The sequence below is a fragment of the Hetaerina americana genome, unplaced genomic scaffold, assembly GCF_022747635.1.
Source record: "Hetaerina americana unplaced genomic scaffold, ioHetAmer1.1.p SCAF_2, whole genome shotgun sequence".
Taxonomy (NCBI): domain Eukaryota; kingdom Metazoa; phylum Arthropoda; class Insecta; order Odonata; family Calopterygidae; genus Hetaerina; species Hetaerina americana.
In genome coordinates, this window is record NW_027286763.1 from 31,417,724 (window position 1) to 31,437,707 (window position 19,984).

Here is a 19,984-nt window from a genome sequence, read left to right on the forward strand (position 1 = left end):
CCTTGTGAAAACCTCTTTGCCAAGCGCAATTCTTCTCCTTACGTCCTTACTACTTTGGCTGTGTTGGTCCAAAACACTTCCGAGATACGTAAACTGTTCTACCTGCTCTAGTTTTTGCCCTCCTACTTTAATGTTTAGCGTAGTCTTTTTCTTTCTGGAAAATAGCATAACGTTGGTTTTATTAATATTGATTTTCACCCCATATCTGTCGCACTGAATTTACAATTCACTCAGCAATGCTTGCAACCCCTTGGGTGACTGACAAACTAAAGCTTGGTCATCAGCAAACCTAACTGATTTCACGTATTCCCCGCCCACCTTCATTTCTACCTCCAGTTCTTCCCATGCCTCTTTAATCATTTACTCCACATAAAGGTTGAACAGCAACGGTGATAATGGGCAACCCTGCCTTACACCTCATCCTAACACTGCCAATCCGGACTCCCCGTTCCCCACTCGCACCTGAGCAGCACAAATGTTCATTGACTGCCCAAGCGGGCAAGTATAAACCATCCCGATGAGTGAAGTCCCACCTTTACCGGTAATTGAACATAAGAAAAGCATGGCATTGAAGAAAGAAACATAGCTGAGGTGGACGTGCGGTTTGCGAGAAGGTGAAACTTAAAACTAGGAATAAAATATGAATTCTTAATCTAACATGAGACATGTACAGCTTGCGGATTAGCCTCCTTTCCCTCCAATCTATTCATATTTAATATTAAATAAACAGGTAGAAGCACAGTCAATATAGAACAAACAACGGATAGAATATTACTGGTAGAGATAAAAGCAGAACCGACGAACTTGGTCATTGTTCAGGTATACATGCCACCGAGCAACCATAAGGAGGAAGAGGTCGATAGAATATACGATCAGTTACACGACATAACCGGGTGTGCTCCAGCAGGGAAAAATTTGATAGTGATGGGGGATTGGAATGCGACGGTAGGCAAAGGAAGAGATGGTGATGAGGTCTACCTACGGTCTAGGCTCGAGGAATGACCGCGGGGAGAAAAAAATTGAGTTCTGCAGGATACAGGGGTTAGTCATCACCAACACTTGGTTTAGGCACCACAAAAGACGACGGTACACATGGAAAATGCCAGGTGACTCAGAAAGGTATCAGACTATATTCTGGTTAGGCACAGGTTAAGGAAAAGTTAGATAAATTCGCACAGCTTCCCGGGAACGGATGCGGACTCTGACCACAATTTAGTTGTTATGAAGTGTAGCGTCCGTTTCAAACAGATAAGGAAGGGGAGGCGGGTAAAGAAATGGAATGTAGAAGCGTTAAATGGATAGACGAACAAGGAGTACCAGCAGGCTGTATCAAACACATGGAGGACGGTAAAGAACTGTGGACTATCTAAGAAATATGGGATTGTGTCAAGAAAGGGATATCGAAAGCCGACAAATACGCTATAAGAACCGTTAACGGAAAAAGGACAAGGACCCGTGGATCACGGGTGAGATGATTGCAAAGATGAATGGGAGAAGAAAATGTAAGAATGGAAACATAGTTAGGCCGAAATAAGTATAAAGAGTTAAATAATAAATAGAGAACTTGGTTATTATTCAAGTAAGTCGATAGGATATACGAACAGTTAGAGAACATAATCAAGTGTGTTGCTGCAGAAAAACATTTGACAGTGATGGGAGATTGGAATGCGACGGTATGCGAAGGAAGAGATGGTGATGAGGTGGGGGACTACGGTTTAGGTACGAGGAATGACCGCGGAGAGAGGCAATTGAGTTCTATAGGAGACAGGGGTTAGTCATCACCAACACTTGGTTTAGAAACCATAAAAGGCGTGGGTATACATGGTAAATGACAGGTGACTCAGAAAGGCATTAGTTACATTATGTTCTGGTCAGGCCCAGATTTAGGAACAATGTGATAAATTCGCACAGCTTCCCGAGAGCAGATAGGGACTCTGACCACAGTTTAGTTGTTATGAAATGTAGCGTCCGTTTTAAAAAGATAAGGCAGGGGCGGCGGGTTAGGAAATAAAATGTAGAAGCATTAAATAGATTGACAAGGAAGGAGTATCAGCAGGCTGTATAGAAAATCATGGATGAGGGTAAAGAGCTGAGTACCATCGAAAAAAATGGAAATGTATCAAGAAACAGATATAAAAAGCCGCAAATGAAACTATTGGAACCGTTACTTAATGTTTATTTATTTATCGACTTAATTGGGCGAGGTTGAGACTTATAGTCCCTTCTTCCACCAAATCATTACATTACAGACATTGTATTGTAGAAAATTACATACAGTCAAACCCTAGATGGAGTATCCACATAGGCGGGAATCGAATCCACGACCTCTAAGTTAGTAGGTGAGGACGTTAACCCGCCGCCACCGGGAAGGGCAAGAAAAACCGATAACAGATGAGATGATAACATAGATAGATGAAAGAAGAAATAGAAGAATGTAAATAGAGAGCTAGGCAAAAGGAAGTAGAAAGAGTTAAATAATAATTTGGGACGGGCAAAAAATGAAGCAAAGGAAACATGGTGGAAGACGCAGTCTGAGGATATGGAAAGTTGGCAGAGGAAGGGTGAAATTGGTGCGCTGTACAGCAAAGTTAAATCTTTATCCGGCAGTAAGAAAGGAAGATCAATGCTGACAGATAGAGATAAGGCGGGTAAGATAATAGTTGCAATAGACGCAAGAAAGATCCAAGAGAGATGGAAAGAATATATAGAACTGTATAGTGAAGAAGTTAGACCAACGAAGTTAGACATAGAAAAGGAATATGACGTAGAGGAAGATAGCTTAGGTCCAGCTTTACTCGAAGATGAGATAGAAAGGGCATTAAGGGAGATGAAACTAAACAAGGCCGTGGGGGTGGATAACATTCCTGCGAAACTACTGAAGTGTTTAGGAAAATGTGGGAGAAAGAGGTTATATGGGCTGATTCGTAGTATCTATGAGGAAGGAATCTGGCCGAAAGACTTTGTGAGATCAGTGTTAGTTCCTATTCCGAAGACGGTAAATGCTACATCAAGTAAGGACTACAAGACAATAAGTTTGATATCCCACGCAGCTAAAGTTGTTCTAAGGATCATAAACAAAAGGATAGAGAGAAGGGCAAATGATTACTTTCGGGTTGAACAATTCAGGTTTAGGAAGGGGAGAAGTACGCGTGATGCCATTGCAGTAATGAGATTATTAATCGAGAGGAATATAGAATACAATCAGGACGTATTTACCTGTTTCGTAGATTTCAAAAAAGCGTTTGATAGAGTAATTTGGGAAAAAAAATTGATTATATTGCGGAAAATAGGAATAGATTGGAGGGAAAGGAGGCTAATCCGCAACCTGTACATGTCTCGGACTGCTCAGGTGCGAGTTGGGAAGTAGTAGGGAGTCCGAATGGGCAGTGTTAGGAAGAGGTGTAAGGCAGGGTTGCCCATTATCACCGTTGCTGTTCACCCTGTATGTAGAGGAAATGATTAATGAGGCATGGGAAGACCTGGAGGTAGGAATGAAAGTAGGCGGGGAATTCGTGAAATCTGTTAGGTTTGCTGATGACCAAGCTTTAGTTTGTCAGTCACCCAAGGGGTTGTAAGCATTGCTAAGTGAATTGTAAATTCAGTGCGACAGATATGGGGTGAAAATCAATATTAATAAAACCAACGTTATGCTATTTTCCAGAAAGAAAAAGGGTAGGATAAACATTAAAAAAAGAGGCCAAAAACTAGAGCAGGTAGATTAGTTTACGTATCTTGGTAATGTTTTGGACCAACACGGTCAAAGTAGTAAGGACGTAAGGAGAAGAATTGCGCTAAGCAAAGAGGTTTTCACAAGGAGGAGGGAGTTGATGACGGGGACGTTCAGTAAGGATGTTAAGAAAAGAATCGTAAAAACTTTGATATGGAGCGTAGCTATGTACGGCGCGGAAACGTGGTCATTGAAGCAGGAGGATAGACGTAGACTGGAGGCTTTTGAAATGTGGGTGTGGAGAAGAATGGAGAAGGTGAAATGGACAGAGAAGAAAACAAACGAGGAAGTACTTGGTATGGTGGGCGAAGAGAGGGGTTTGTTGGGAGAAATCATATGGAGGCAGGAAAAGTGGCTGAAGGGGGTATTGACCGGCAGCGGGATGTTGTAGACTGTAATAGAAGGGAGAATTTTAGGCAAACAAGGAAAGGGAAGGAACAGGATAGGAATGTTGGACGGGATGAAGGGAGGAAGAAAATACTCAGAGATGAAGAAGGACCTGTTGTTAAGTAGGATGCTGGATTTTGTGTTTTGTTAGGAGTCACAAAATATTTATTTAGTAGCTGCGTCCATCCAAAAACCTAACTTAACCGGTAGATTACCTAATATGTATATATATATATATATATATATATATATATATATATATATATATATATATATATATATATATATATATATATATATATATGTATACGTACACATATACACACACACATATATACATATATATATGTACACACACATATATATACATATAAACAAATTTATGTACATATGTATATATATACATACATATTCGTCGAATTAACACGGAAGTGTTGAATAAAAAAATTCGACAGCAACATACAATATAAGAATACATAAAAAGAAGACTCAGACGTTATTTCTTTATAATTTGGACGGAATTTAGCTCCGTCTTCATCGGAGAAACAGAATTACTGACCATAGTAGTTCTGTTTCTTCTGATGACGACGGAGCTAAATTCCGTCAAAATTATCAAGAAAGAACGTGTGAGTGTTCTTTTTATGTCTTTTCATATTATTTCTTGTTGTTCAATTTATATATATATATATGTATATATATATATATATATATATATGTATATATATATATATGTATATATAAATATACATACTACCTTGATCAAAAATTTCCCGGAATTTATTCAGAAAATTAAAAATACAAGTTTATTCATCTAAATCTATATTGTCCCCTTCAAAGTAATCCCCATCGACTGCAACACACTTATGCCAGCGCTTGATCCAATCCTCGAAACATTTTTTATATTCGGTTTTCGGTATGTCCATCAGTGCTTCCTGCGATTTTTCCATTACTTCCTCTCGGCTGCTAAAACGCGTTCCCCGTAATGGTTTTTTAACTCGATTGAACAGAAAGAAGTCACAGGGAGCCAAATCAGGTGAATTCGGTGGCTGTTGGATGGTATTTGTTGCATTTTTCGTCAAAAAATTACGAATAATGATAGCACTGTGCGACGGTGCGTTATCATGGTGCAAAATCCACGAGTTTTCTGCCCACATTTCTGGTCTCTTTCGGCGAATTGCTTCACGCAAACGTCTCATAACGCCCAAATAATACTCTTTGTTTACTGTCTGGCCTTGTGGCAAAAATTCATGATGCACTACACCGTTGTAATCCATGAAAACCGTCAGCATTGCCTTCTTTTTTGACTGAAAACGACGTGGTTTTTTTGGTCTCGGCTCATTTGGTGAACGCCATTCACTTGCCTGATGTCTGGATTGCGTGTCGTACTCATAAACCCACGTCTCGTCTCCAGTAATGATCCTTTTGATGAATGTGGGATCGGATTCAGCCTCGCAAATCATGTCTTTTGCGACGTCAACACGGTCTCTTTTTTGCATGAAATTGAGGTATTTTGGCACCAACTTTGCTGCTACACGACGGAAACCCAAATCATTAACCACAATGTCTTGGGCGGATCCATAGGCAATGTTCAAGTCCTCCGCTATTTCTCTGATGGTTAATTTGCGGTTATTGACCAACATTTCTTTTACTTTATCAATTTTTTCACCGACTTTCGATGTCGATGGTCTGCCACTGCGTTCATCATCTTCGATTGACTCACGACCACTTCTGAACCGCTCGTGCCACTGGTAAACGACCGTTTTTTATAGAGAATCGTTGCCGAAACACTTTTCCAACATTTCCAACGTCCGTGCGCCACTAAATCCGTTTTTTACGCAAAATTTAATACAAGTTCGTTGTTGCAAATTTAAATCCATTTCTGAAATTGTAAAAAATCGCCAACACACACAGAGATAGATGTACTCTTGGCTACGTAACTTTTGCAAATGTCAAGTTATGACACTAAGATTTAAAGGGAATATCAACAACAGATGTACCAATTTAACAAAAAAAAAACAGAACTCAAATCGGAACGACGGGAGCGCCACACGGTGGTTATTCCGGGAACTTTTTGATCAAGGTAGTATATATATATATTTTTTTTTTAAGGTAATCTACCGGTTAAGGTAGGTTTTTGGATGGACACAACTAACCACCAAACAGATATTTTATTACTCCTAACAAAACACGAAATCCATCATCCTACTCTATATCAGGTCCCTCTTCATCTCTGAGTACTTTCTTCCTCCCTTCATCCCGTCCAACATTCCTATCCTGTTCCTTCCCTTTCCTCTTTTGCCCAACATTCTACCCTCTATCACAGTCTTCAACATCCCACTGCCGGTCAACACCCCCTTCATCCACTTTTCCTGCCTCCATAGGATTGCTCCCAACAAACCCCTCTCTTCGCCCACCATACCAAGTACTTCCTCATTTGTTTTCTTCTCTGTCCATTTCACCTTCTCCATTCTTCTCCACACCCACATTTCAAAAGCCTCCAATCTACGTCTATCCTACGTCCCTCCCCGGACTACAACCTTGACGTGGTGGAAGGGCTTGTGCGTTCCGATGACCCCTAGAGCTGTGCTAGCGGGAGTAATAAAAATTGCTCCTGGTAGGGTCACCCATGCCAGATAGGTCGAAGGTTAGGAGCCAGACGAAAGGTAGTCCACGCGGCGTCTGTCCCTCAGTGAGGCGGTTGCAATGGCGTCTGACCCCAGTGGGGCGGCCATTAAGTGATGGTGTCACGTTAAAAACACTATTGAGGAAGGCAACGGGAAACCACCTCAATTATCATTCCCTAGAAAAATATGATGGACAATATATATATATATATATATATATATATATATATATATATATATATATATATATATATATATCTTATATGACAGCCTCACAGATGTAAATAATAATGCATATGAACTTAGCACCACTGAAAAAAGACAAAAACACAGAAACCAAACAAATTGAGAGAAACTCACTCTATTTCGAATGTTCGGTGGTACAAGCCACCTCTCTCAAGGAAGAGAAGGAAGGAACTCACATACGCATATGTATGCGCGTGCGTGTGTGTTTGTTTAGTACAATTGCGGAATAGGTACCTTTGAATATAAACTTATTATATTGTTTGAAATATGTTTTAATGAAATTTAATTTGTAGAATTCTGTGAAATATTTTTAGCTGACCCAGGTTTGAATACTTGTACGGTCTTTGCCACCAGTGTAAGTGCCTCAAACACTGACGCCAAACCCCAAGGTAACTTTCAGAAAGCTTGAAGGTCCCAAATTTTCAAAGTATGTACTCACTCACACGCTGGCCTAGAAAATCCTACGCGAGCGATCCGAGCTGGAGTCGAGACAAGATTTATGGTCCCAGTCATAAAGCATAGAATGAGGTGAAATTCAAGGGCGGACATTTTTTACGGCTTTCAAACAAGAAAAAAATGTATCAATAGTTACAACACCTGGTCTTTTCAGTTTTCAATCAATGTACATGAATAATTGAAATTTATTCTTACCATTTTTAAAATGGAAATATGGCGTTAAAACTTGGTTTTTGAACATTTTTATAAAACTTACGAGCAGAAACAACCCACCATTGTTACCGTCTTTCGATGTCGCCAAACCAGAAGAAACGTGTACAATTAGTATCACTTAAGCTTTAGAGATATTAAGTTTATAGTTTAAAAGGCATCGTTCTTCTAGATCAATTGTTGAAATAGTCGCCATATCTGTTTTTATTAATATTTCACAATTTTATAATTTACAATTTTTTTGGTATACTTTCAATTTGTGCCTATAATTTGATGATGCTGCAATAGGCATTGAATATTTATGTATGTATAAACACACACACATATATATATATATATATATATATTTTTTTTTGTTTTTGCTTGATGCACACAAGCAATTAATTATGGTAAAAATATTAAAATATTTACGCAATCACAACTCACTTTGATTTGTTGGTGGTCCCAGCCACCTTCATTAGTGTATAATGGCATACACATGTATGTATACATAAATACATGAATCTACTGCAATAATATAGAAAATGTTATAAAACAATGATCCGGAATCCCCGTTTGAGGGAAAGTTCCTCTTCGAGGCCGGTGGAAAAACATACATTATATGTACATCGGTTGCGGCCATGGCGGAATAATGGAAATACAAGCAGCGTAGCGTAAATAATCAACCGAAGGATTGAATGACAAATACGCCCAACTACTAAACGTCATGCTATCTTTCGACTGTTGAAATTACAATAGGAATACTAATAACAGTTGGCAGTGAATTATTTTATTTCCACAGCGACGAAAACTTTACAAATTATTCGATGTGCTCTGGACATATACAAGTATTGTACGGTGGAAAACTTTTAGACACCCTAGACGTCACAACTCTACCCTCTAGTATACACGATACAGGTTCAACATCGCTTTAAATTTGAGCCCACCTTTGCCAGTGACTGGCGTCGGCAGGAACGCACTATGCTTGGTTTCAGTGTCCCCCCTCCTGGCCTGGGGAAGGAACGTCGACACATTGAAATCTCACTCAAAATCTTGCCGTGCAATGAAAAGTAATTAAATACACTTTTTTAAAAATATTCTGTACCAGCTCTTAAACTATTTTTCGTCATTATTCTTCTTAGCTTTTACCTATTTTTAGCCATGCACCTTTTTTTCACTTTTACAATTCTGTATGTCAGGCATGCCAATGATAAACTATTCTGAAATCCATCATAATAAAGCTTTGAAAAAACTATACGACGAAGAAAATCAACTTTCTTACCATCTAAAAATCCAGATAAAATTTATCACAAAAAGAACTTCAAACCTGTGTCAGGCAAAAAGTTGGCAGATTTAAAAAAATTATGTAATGAGCTAAAGAGCCATTCAACATGTTTATATGTTAATAATTAGGTATATAGTATTTCGGTTTAAATGACTTAGGGGATTACTGAAGGGATATTGGGTCTCTCCATGCAATGTCTCGAATATTCTTAAGTGGATATTGCTTTTCGTTCATAAAATTCAAAAAACCTGCAAGTAAAATATTCAATTTGTAGGTCACCTATGCTACCTAATTTTAGCCATGGGACAGATATATTTAGATTGATATTTACCATCCATGAAATAATGTTTTTTTATTGCTTTCTTTGGCGAAGAGTTTTTAGGAACATCCCTGGGTGAATTTGACAAATTAAATATGCAAATTAATACTGACTCTGTTGTTTTCCAGGAATATCCTGACTTGGCTGTACGCTATGTCGTTTATGTATTACAACTTATTTGGCTGCACTGTGACTGTGGTGGTCGGACTTGCAGTGAGCCTGCTAACGGGTAAGGAGTCATCTAATATTAGAAACTATAAATCGTAACTTTTCAGGACCAGCGGTCCTTTTATTTTATAAATAAACAGCTGTTTTATGTACAGAGAAAAATATTACCATCTTTATGAAAAAACTACAAATAGGATCGAATTGAGTTGCGAGGATCGATTTCGATGGGTTTAGTCTTTCATAAAGAATGAAATTTCGATAATATATAATTTCCTAAACATATAAATTCAAAGAGCAGCAGGAGTTCACGACGGTAACTTTTAACACAATCATCCGATAATGTACATAAAATGAAACACTTTCAAAGTGTAAAAATCATTCGCCTACAAATCATCCAGGTCAAGGCGAATAATTTTTATCCTTTGAAATTGTTGCATTTTCTAAATATATGCCAAGAATTTTCTTTTAGAATGGGTTTAGGGGTTTGAAAATATTTCGTTTTGCTCTTATGCTTTCACTCTTTCTCAGTCTTCTCAGTATTTTCGCTGATACGTTAAAACTATTATTAAATTTCGAAAATATTTTATGCTTCAATTTGAATGCCGTTCTGAATTTACAATTGTCATAAGATCTAGGATCTTCAATTTAGGGTTTCGGTTAGTATGTAGGTACTTAATGAACTTTCATATCGACGCTGTGGCCGTTACTCGCACATCAAACACAAATTGGTAAACCATATCAAAAAAATAAAAGAAAGTGTGCATCATATGTATCCTGATGTGAGGGATCGTAATTTTACATAATATTTGAGAATAAAACAGAAGAACAGGTACACCATAAGGCACGAGGACTATTCAACAAAGAGTAGTTATTATTTTTAATGCACATTACTCATAATGAAAAAAAATTAATATAATGTTTTATATTAGTTGCATGAGTAATATAAGAGTATACAAGAGTATTACACGTCATTGGTTTGACTCAGAATTGCGTCATCAACGACCGACCATTGCAAGTTGAAACACATTCTATTCACCTAGGGCGAGGATGGAGATAGCACGGGAAGGGCAATATGCTGCATTGAAAATTTGTTTTCGCTAGAAAAAATTTTCAGCCGGGGCCTAAGTGACGTTACGTAGGCCTCGGCTATTTAGGGTGGGTACTTTCCCAACGCACAGGTGGAAGATGGCTTAAAACGTTAATAATGGGAAGATAATCAATTTCAAAAGAAGAGAATAAAATATGACACTCTAGTTTTCTCCTTAGAGTCTAGTTACATTAAACAGGTCTTTTAACAAGTGATTCGAATTGATTCACAAAAAACCTACCACAGTTTATTTCGTAGGTTTTATAAGAAATGATTCAATTATTTCACTGGTACCTTAGTCAAGTTTTGCAGTGGAGTAAATGTTTATATGATTCTGATCAGCACCTTCAGAAGGGAGACTATCTTTGGTTTTGGACAGGGTGCACGGTGTTTGGTATTGTAATCGCTGGGCTTCACTCATGGAATGATGACGTCAATGCACTCGTTCGTACCTAAACGCGCCTAAATGTTACCACGAAATGATAAACTTGGCGATTGCGAAGTCTGGTAGCATTGCATACTATATCTTTCATTATTTGTGAGAGGCCCACAAAAGAACTTAAAAATAAAAAAATCATGAAATGGGCAACTTGAACAGATGTTATTACTAAGGAAAATGGTGATTAACCCCCTGTTAAAACTGGCCTGTTTAACATATCGTATTAAAATTTATTAAAAAATTTAATTTTGAAAGTGAACAGCATATTGGTGAAGATCAATGCAACCGTACATCAATTTTGAGTATTCCTGGTCAACGTTACCCATCCTAGAAAGCCTACTGCTGTTTCCTAACGCCATCTACAATAGCCAAATCTCCATAATTGCCGCCGGTTTGTGACAAGGCCAATGCCAAAGAATGCCAAGGAGACAAAATACATAGGCTCTCACGCGAATGGGCTCGCAAGATCTGTTGTTGCAACCGGGAAACCTACAAATCTCTCGCAACAATCCCTTCTCCGGTCTTCTCTCTTCCCTTCGCTCATGCTTATTTCTCTGACGGGGTTCTTCGCGTTTCTGTCGGTTTAGGAAAAGCTTACCAACAGATTCTCGTCTCATATTAACTTCGTCGTCAGCTGGATGATTTCCGATGACGAGGAATCATTAATATCACGAGGAGATTTTTTAAAACGCGATTTGAAAGGTAATGGGAATATCTTAGACTAGTGGGAACTAGAACGCTCTATACCCTCTACCCCGTAGAAAATTTGGAAGAAGGACGTAGATCCTAAAATACGTACTCGTAAGAAAGTTAACATTCACAGGCTTGGCACTGGAAATGGAATACAATAAGGTCTCGGCGAATTCAAAGTTCTTTAGTGAATTCGTGTAAATGGGAGAATTATTCCGACTTTATTCATTGCCTCTGGGCGTTGGTGGATCCGATGCAAGCATCTGTAGTCTCGCTAGTCCGGGTTTGCACTCGAAAATTTATTCGGGTAGTTCACGCTGTTGCTGGAAAAAATTGAGAATATAAAATGCCAACTACGTACTAGACTCTAAAAAAATTTACTCATTCATAAAATTTAACGAAGTAGTCCGATGGAATTTTAGTAGCAGGCAATATGCCACAAACACCTCGAATAATATTTATTTAGCCGGCAGAGTTTATTTGCGGAGTGGTGATGGACAAACCTCCATGGGATAGAAAACATTCCAGTGAGGGGAGAAAGAGGCACCTGCTGCAACGAATGTCTCACTCGACATTACCACAGAAAAATGAAGATCAAGGACCAAAGTTTTTTTCTATAGGCTCTGTCATGTTTTGATCGCACTCTTAAACACGTTCTTGCTAAAATATATAATCACAGAAACATTATATAACTACTCGAAAATGATAACCTTAGGGAAAAAAACATATGCAGTGACGAAATAGCTACCGTTTACACCCGGGAGAGACGATATACGTACGTACACCCCCCTTCTGAGAAGCGGGTATTGAGCTGGCATTTTGCACATGCTATGGGATGATGACCGAAAAGAAATACTGAATTTCCTCGCCGCGTTGGGATCATTTGAAGGAAACAACAGAAACTAAGTTATTTTTATTTAAAGGTCAAAAGGAAGATTTGGTATACACTGAACTCTTAGTATTTAGAGGCGACAGCGTCAAGTAAGGAGGAGTATTTCAAGCTGTATCTCAGCATGCAAACGTTATCGTGGAAAAATTTCTTGAACTTCTAATCCTTCCTTACCCTCTAAATTATCCTTTAAAACTGTTGACATAACTTTAAATGGAATATTGCTCATCAATGTAATAAAATTACGTAATAAAACTGAATTTTCCTCTGAACAAAGATGTAATTTTAAGAAGCACTAAAAACAAAACAATTTGTTATCAAAATTCCTTCTTCATATAGTACAATTAAATTCCTTTGAGGAGAAATAAAATATGCAAAGAATCAATTAAACTCTTCGGTGATGTGTTCCTACAGACCAAAGTTTCTCTAAACTGGCGAAAAATGAAGTATTACAATTTTTTAGCTTCAAATCTTACCTGTTTTTTGAATTCCGTATTTTACTTAAGCATTTCCTCGTCTAACTTCCAGCTTATTTGCCCTAGTTTTACAGCTTATTTCCAAAAGAATAACTTTTGTGTGTTTTCCAGTCGCCTTTATAGCTTTTAATTAATTTCCTTGCTGATAACTCCGACTACTGATTTTTACTTGCTAACGAATTATTTTCATTGCTGCTCATTTATATGTCTTGGTGCATATTATAGTGCCCTGACTCTAAGCACTTATTGCGTTCTGTAAACCTTACATTCATTACAATACCCCCAACATGTATATACGCAACAGACACGCTCAAACATGGATTTTGTATCAACCGGCGAACGCCTTACCTACAGGGCTAACCAGGACATATTTCGTGCTCTTTTTTCCCCCTGATGCTCATGATTTAGGCCTGGTTTTGAATTTAACTTTAAATCCAATCGTTAGTTCATATGAACTTTAACTTAACGTGGATAAAACCGACATTTCCGATTCTATAAACAAATAAAATTGCTCATTAGTTAGCTCCATTGTGAACATTATAACCATATCAAAAACATCAATCTCTCCGTCATTGGGGTCTTAAACGATCGGTTCTGAACTTAACTAGAGGTCATAAAACTGAGTTTTGGCCTTTACCCGAGATTAACCTTCAGTTCAACGAGACATTATAAAACCTGGCCTTAATCTTTCTTCTTTGAAAATGAATTTATAGTGGATACACAACTGCTCACCTTTCCCGAGAGGTTTATTACTTACTAGTATTTTTCATTGGTGATCTTGGAGAGAATCCACTTCATTGAAATAGGTATTTTATACAGATGAAGTAGGCCATTCATCACCTTTTAACAGTTGTTTTTCTCATAGTTTATCAACTATGACAAGTTTTACAAAAGTTCCATAGAGTTTCAACAGTGACTGTATCTTTATGACCGTCAATCTATCTCATAGTTTACACAATGCAGGCGGCAAAAAAATAGAAGGGGTAAAAATCTCTGGTGCAGGAATTTACTTTTATAAGAATTGCTGAAATACCAAAAAATGTCTATTTCTGGGCAATTTACTCACATGTATATTCACTATTTTATGGCAGCACCGTAAGCATACTTCATCGAGTACATTTTGCCCCAAAAGTTGTTATCTGAATGTAAAAAATTAATTAGTTATAAACATTATTTAACAATTACGATGCTTCTGAAATAATAATGATAACAGGGATATTACGGAAAATAACATTATTTATGACTCATAACTCAATCGATAGTCCTTGATAATGGCTGAAAATATCGGCATTTTCAATAAAATACCGTAGGAATAACAAGTTGAATTTAGAAAGAAAACTGAACGAAAACGAATCAGAAAGGTAACAATTTTGGACGAATTTTATTCAGTGCCTTTACCCCCTTTCGTTCTCGATAGTTTCCTGCAAACAAATACGCAACTAAAAACCTTTTAAAAAGAGATTTGTATGAATTAATACGACGAGAGAGACAATGGGATAAATATTAAGGATAGAAAAAGAAGGGAGTTGTTGAAAAAACTATTAGGCGTGTGAGGTCTTGCATGAAAAATGTAGGGTTAACGACAACTCATTTCCGAAATGAAAGATTAATTAGTAACAAAATGTTGGTACAGTTTTGGCGGCATAAATTGTATCACCAGTTGCCTTCATGGGCCGCTGATATGTAGATGGATACCTATTCCTTCGAAAGGTAATTCCGAGGGTGACGCCTTCGAGGAGAGGATGGTGCACCCAGCCGTGGTCAAGCTGACTAAGTGGCTGCCGGGGAAACCACGAGTCTATGCTGCATTCGAGTCCACGCTGAAGAGTAAGGCGGCGGCGTCACCCACCACTGGGGCGTCCAAGGATGAGGAGGGGGGAACGAAGACCAACCACACCCCCGGTGGCAAGGAGGAAGGTGGATACATCAACGGTGGCCTGGATGTAGACCGTTGACACCTTCCCCCAACCGCCAGAATTCCCTCCTCATAAATGTTTCCCCGAATATACCAAAACCAAATTGATTTGTTGAAAATGCAATCCATGTTTGTTCGGAGAGCTAACTACCTCCGTGTGTATGCACTGTAATTTAATTTGAAAAAAATAAAGCTTTCAAAAAATTCAACGTCTTCACTCAATTCTTCAAAATGAGATGTCAGAACTTGTAAATGACTTTGGTTGAATCGTCTAGACAGTTAAAATTCACTAATTGCGAAAACCTTCACCGGGACTGAAGCCACAGGGCCTCCACTTGCCGGGCCGATGCCAATGCTTTCGCCGTTCGGTGAGTTGCCGTATTTGGATGTGTATTTGACAATTACAGCTAATTTCATTCTTCGGGCTATGCGTGCCTTTAAACGCACTTTATCAACTCTTAATGACAGCGTGTTACTGTTTTCCTTATTATCCTACCTGCTTGCTTGTTCATCTACTACCTTGATCAAAAATTTCCCGGAATTTATTCAGAAAATTAAAAATACAAGTTTATTCATCTAAATCTATATTGTCCCCTTCAAAGTAATCCCCATCGACTGCAACACACTTATGCCAGCGCTTGATCCAATCCTCGAAACATTTTTTATATTCGGTTTTCGGTATGTCCATCAGTGCTTCCTGCGATTTTTCCATTACTTCCTCTCGGCTGCTAAAACGCGTTCCCCGTAATGGTTTTTAAACTCGATTGAACAGAAAGAAGTCACAGGGAGCCAAATCAGGTGAATTCGGTGGCTGTTGGATGGTATTTGTTGCATTTTTCGTCAAAAAATTACGAATAATGATAGCACTGTGCGACGGTGCGTTATCATGGTGCAAAATCCACGAGTTTTCTGCCCACATTTCTGGTCTCTTTCGGCGAATTGCTTCACGCAAACGTCTCATAACGCCCAAATAATACTCTTTGTTTACTGTCTGGCCTTGTGGCAAAAATTCATGATGCACTACACCGTTGTAATCCATGAAAACCGTCAGCATTGCCTTCTTTTTTGACTGAAAACGACGTAGTTTTTTTGGTCTCGGCTCATTTGGTGAACGCCATTCACTTGCCTGATGTCTGGATTGCGTGTCGTACTCATAAACCCACGTCTCGTCTCCAGTAATGATCCTTTTGATGAATGTGGGATCGGATTCAGCCTCGCAAATCATGTCTTTTGCGACGTCAACACGGTCTCTTTTTTGCATGAAATTGAGGTATTTTGGCACCAACTTTGCTGCTACACGACGGAAACCCAAATCATTAACCACAATGTCTTGGGCGGATCCATAGGCAATGTTCAAGTCCTCCGCTATTTCTCTGATGGTTAATTTGCGGTTATTGACCAACATTTCTTTTACTTTATCAATTTTTTCACCGACTTTCGATGTCGATGGTCTGCCACTGCGTTCATCATCTTCGATTGACTCACGACCACTTCTGAACCGCTCGTGCCACTGGTAAACGACCGTTTTTTATAGAGAATCGTTGCCGAAACACTTTTCCAACATTTCCAACGTCCGTGCGCCACTAAATCCGTTTTTTACGCAAAATTTAATACAAGTTCGTTGTTGCAAATTTAAATCCATTTCTGAAATTGTAAAAAATCGCCAACACACACAGAGATAGATGTACTCTTGGCTACGTAACTTTTGCAAATGTCAAGTTATGACACTAAGATTTAAAGGGAATATCAACAACAGATGTACCAATTTAACAAAAAAAAACAGAACTCAAATCGGAATGATGGGAGCGCCACACGGTGGTTATTCCGGGAACTTTTTGATCAAGGTAGTATTTCTCTTGCTCCACCGACTTTCATTCCTATATCTAGTCATTCCCATGCCTCATTAGCCATTTAATGCACACATACAGCAAGAAAGATCATTGATACCCCTGCCTTCGTACTCTTCCTGAAACTGCCCTTGCGGACTCTGCAACCGCCTCTCGCACCTGAGCTGTCTGAACCTAGTACAGGTTGAGGATAAGTAGCCTATACCTAAACTGTATTCCAATTGCTTATAAATCATTCATTAATTCTAGATAATTAACTCTGCCAAACACCTTCTTATAATCTACGAAACAAACAAATGTATCAGAGTTGCAATCCATGTAACTCTCTATTAGTCACATCATTGCTGCTTCGACCGTCCGCGTGCCTCTTCCCTTACTGAGCTCAAACTAACAAGCCCCTAAATAATCATTTCCTCTCTTCCCCAGCATCTTTTTGAAGATCTCATTTCGATGAAGTACTACTTTGAACGAGATTAAACCTATTGTTCTCTGAACCTCAGATTTGGCTGCCTTTCTTTTTTGGGATGTGATCACACATTAAACTGTTACATAAACTTAAATACTAAAGAATCAATGAGAAAATTATTAATTGGATTAGAGACTTATTGTCAAATCGCAAACAAATAGTAGTCATCGATGAGTTGTGCTCAACGGATAGAGATGTAACTTCGGGCGTCCCCCAGGGAAGCGTAATAGGGCCTCTTCTGTTCTTAATATACATTAATGACTTAAGCACACACGTTAGTAGCAATCTGAGGTTATTTGCCGACGACACGGTGGTATACAGGGAAAAAAGGAGGCAACTAGATCGCGAGATACTCTTTTAAGAGTTAGACACAATCCCGGAATGGTGCAAGAAATGGGTATTAATGCTCAATATTGATAAATGCGCAGTTTTGAAATTTTGGAAGAAACGTAGTGGGGAAGAGGACATAAACTACGAAATAGAGGGTTCAGTATTGACTACGGCAAATCAAGTTAAATAGTAGTTTTGGGGGTAGTTCTAACACCACGCCTTTCACGGGGAGCACATATCAGGACAATATAGGAATCCGCTGTAAAGAAACTCGGCATCATTAAACGGGTGGTGGGGAAATGTAATGAAAATGTTAAATAGAGGTGTTATTTTTCTCTAGCTAGACCTTACTTGGAATATGCCGCAAGTATTTGGGATCCTTAGGAGAAAATTTGGCAAAAAAAACTAGATAAAGCCCAGAGAAAATCCGCCAGATTCGTTAAAAATTGTTATTATAAGAACATAAGTGTGACAAGTCTTTTAAGGGGTTTAGGCTGGGAGCCACTTGAAGTACGGAGAGAACAAGCGAGGCTTAGACTTTTAGAAAGGTTCAGAACAAAAGAGTTTAACGATGACACTAAAGGAATTATAATGGCCCCACACTACTTAGGTAGATCAGACCAGAAAGATAAAATAAGGGAGATAGAGTCCAGGACAGATAGATACAAATACTCATTCTTCCCCCGGAAAATCAGAAATCATAATAGTAAAAAATCGAAGTCCCTATAGAAATATTAAAAACATTGAATTTACAAGTCGAAAAAAAATTAAACATAGAAAGGATATAAGGTGTATTTGTAGGTGCATGTGTATGTTAGTTGTTGGTTTGAGTGTTTGCATGTGTGTGGGGTGTATGTGTTCTTGCATGAGTGCATACTATGTTTTGTTTGCGGATGGTATAAATTTGTGGCTTTTGCATGCGGTTTTTTTTCTTTCTTAATTACGGGTGGTGTCTTAACACTCTCTCGCGGCGGCTTGAGGGGTATTGAGTAGATGTCGATGATTATCAGACGAAATCTTCCGGCCAATTTCCTCCCTTATCTTTTACCAACTGTACATACGAATTAACTCATAAAAACTCTTCTTGCCACGTTTTCTCATACCTTAGAGTAGTTCTACGCGACTTTGTCTACTACTAGAGCCTTATTTGAATTCAATTCCCGTAATTCCCTTTCTACCGCGCAATCAAAGGTACCTGAAGCTAAGCTATCTCCAGTTACGTCATATTCTACAGCTGAGATTACTGGCAAAATATATTTACCATATTGTTAACAAATGTTTTCTTTCCAACTCATTCGAATCTCTCCTGATTCTTTAGTTCTTAAACTTAAGTACCCTACCGCACTACCGCATCTCTCCGTTCGCCTACCGTCGCGCTTCAATTACTCATACTCCCATGTCCCCAACAATCATCTGAACGCCACGCACCCGGCCGAACTTCCATGTGAGCTAAGGCGAAAAATACTTTTGAAAACGGTCGAATGAATCGATGAACAAGTTTAATTTTGTCACAGAGAACTGCTGAATTTTCTATAGCTGCACTTATAGTTTGATGTTCATGAATAGAATACACAGACAATAAGTAAAGGTAAACTTTATTATAAGAGAACAAGTGTCGACTTTCAATTTTTGAGAGGGCATTTGAACAAAAATATCTCAATACTAGGCATTGAAATGCGCGTCATATCACATGCAAATAAGACAAGAGCACAATTTCTGTCCATCAATTTATCTGATTTTGCTTTTTTTGACCCATTTCACCGAATTGAATTTGAATAAACGGAAAAAAATAGAATTTCTATATGCCGAAATATAACCTTTGTCGTGTCGACATTTTTGGTCTCTGACACTTGAAAAACATGGATATTTTCACATGGATAAAAACATGGATATTCATTATTATTCAACCAGGCAAATTTTAATCAAGGGAAATACGACTCATCAATCATCGCTATCATAAGTATCAACCGCGGTCATACAACACATTACATTGCTTTCAGTTGGTAGCAAAATGCGTCTCCATGGAATTACATAGAAATGCGCACAAAAGGATACCATTGTATTAGATTAATTATAATTTCAAATAGCGATCACTGGATGAAAACAAAAGTAAAATCAAATTGAATCAGCAGGAAAAGTCTTTATAAAGTCATCCTAAGCAAAATACCTATATCATCGCATGCTCCAATTCGGTTTTCCAAAAGGTCGTTCATTAGTTACGTTTCATCATGTATGCCATAGCTTAGGCTGCCAATTTTAGCTATTTTCGGCCCTTGAAATAGAAATGAATGAATTAGACATAAAGAACGAGGTGAGCACGTTTTTAGCGTCGAGTACGACTATGGTTTCGCTCACGAGGACGAGGAACTCAATAAACCCAGCGAGAGCACCTTCGACCGCCGAACGATTTGAGGGGAGTTATCTCCACTGAACAGATTCAATCA

General features: G+C 38.4%; 1 protein-coding gene across 1 annotated transcript in view; it reads left to right on the forward strand.

The window, feature by feature from the left end:
* LOC139687694 (sodium-coupled monocarboxylate transporter 2) overlaps positions 1–14,937 on the forward strand; it is a 46,285-nt gene extending 31,348 nt beyond the window's left edge. Inside the window, exons 10-11 of the mRNA XM_071584942.1 lie at positions 9,362–9,462; positions 14,693–14,937. Of these exons, the coding sequence (XP_071441043.1) occupies positions 9,362–9,462; positions 14,693–14,937 (346 nt within the window). The remainder of the gene's footprint in view (positions 1–9,361; positions 9,463–14,692) is intronic.
* Positions 14,938–19,984: the final 5,047 nt, after the last annotated feature.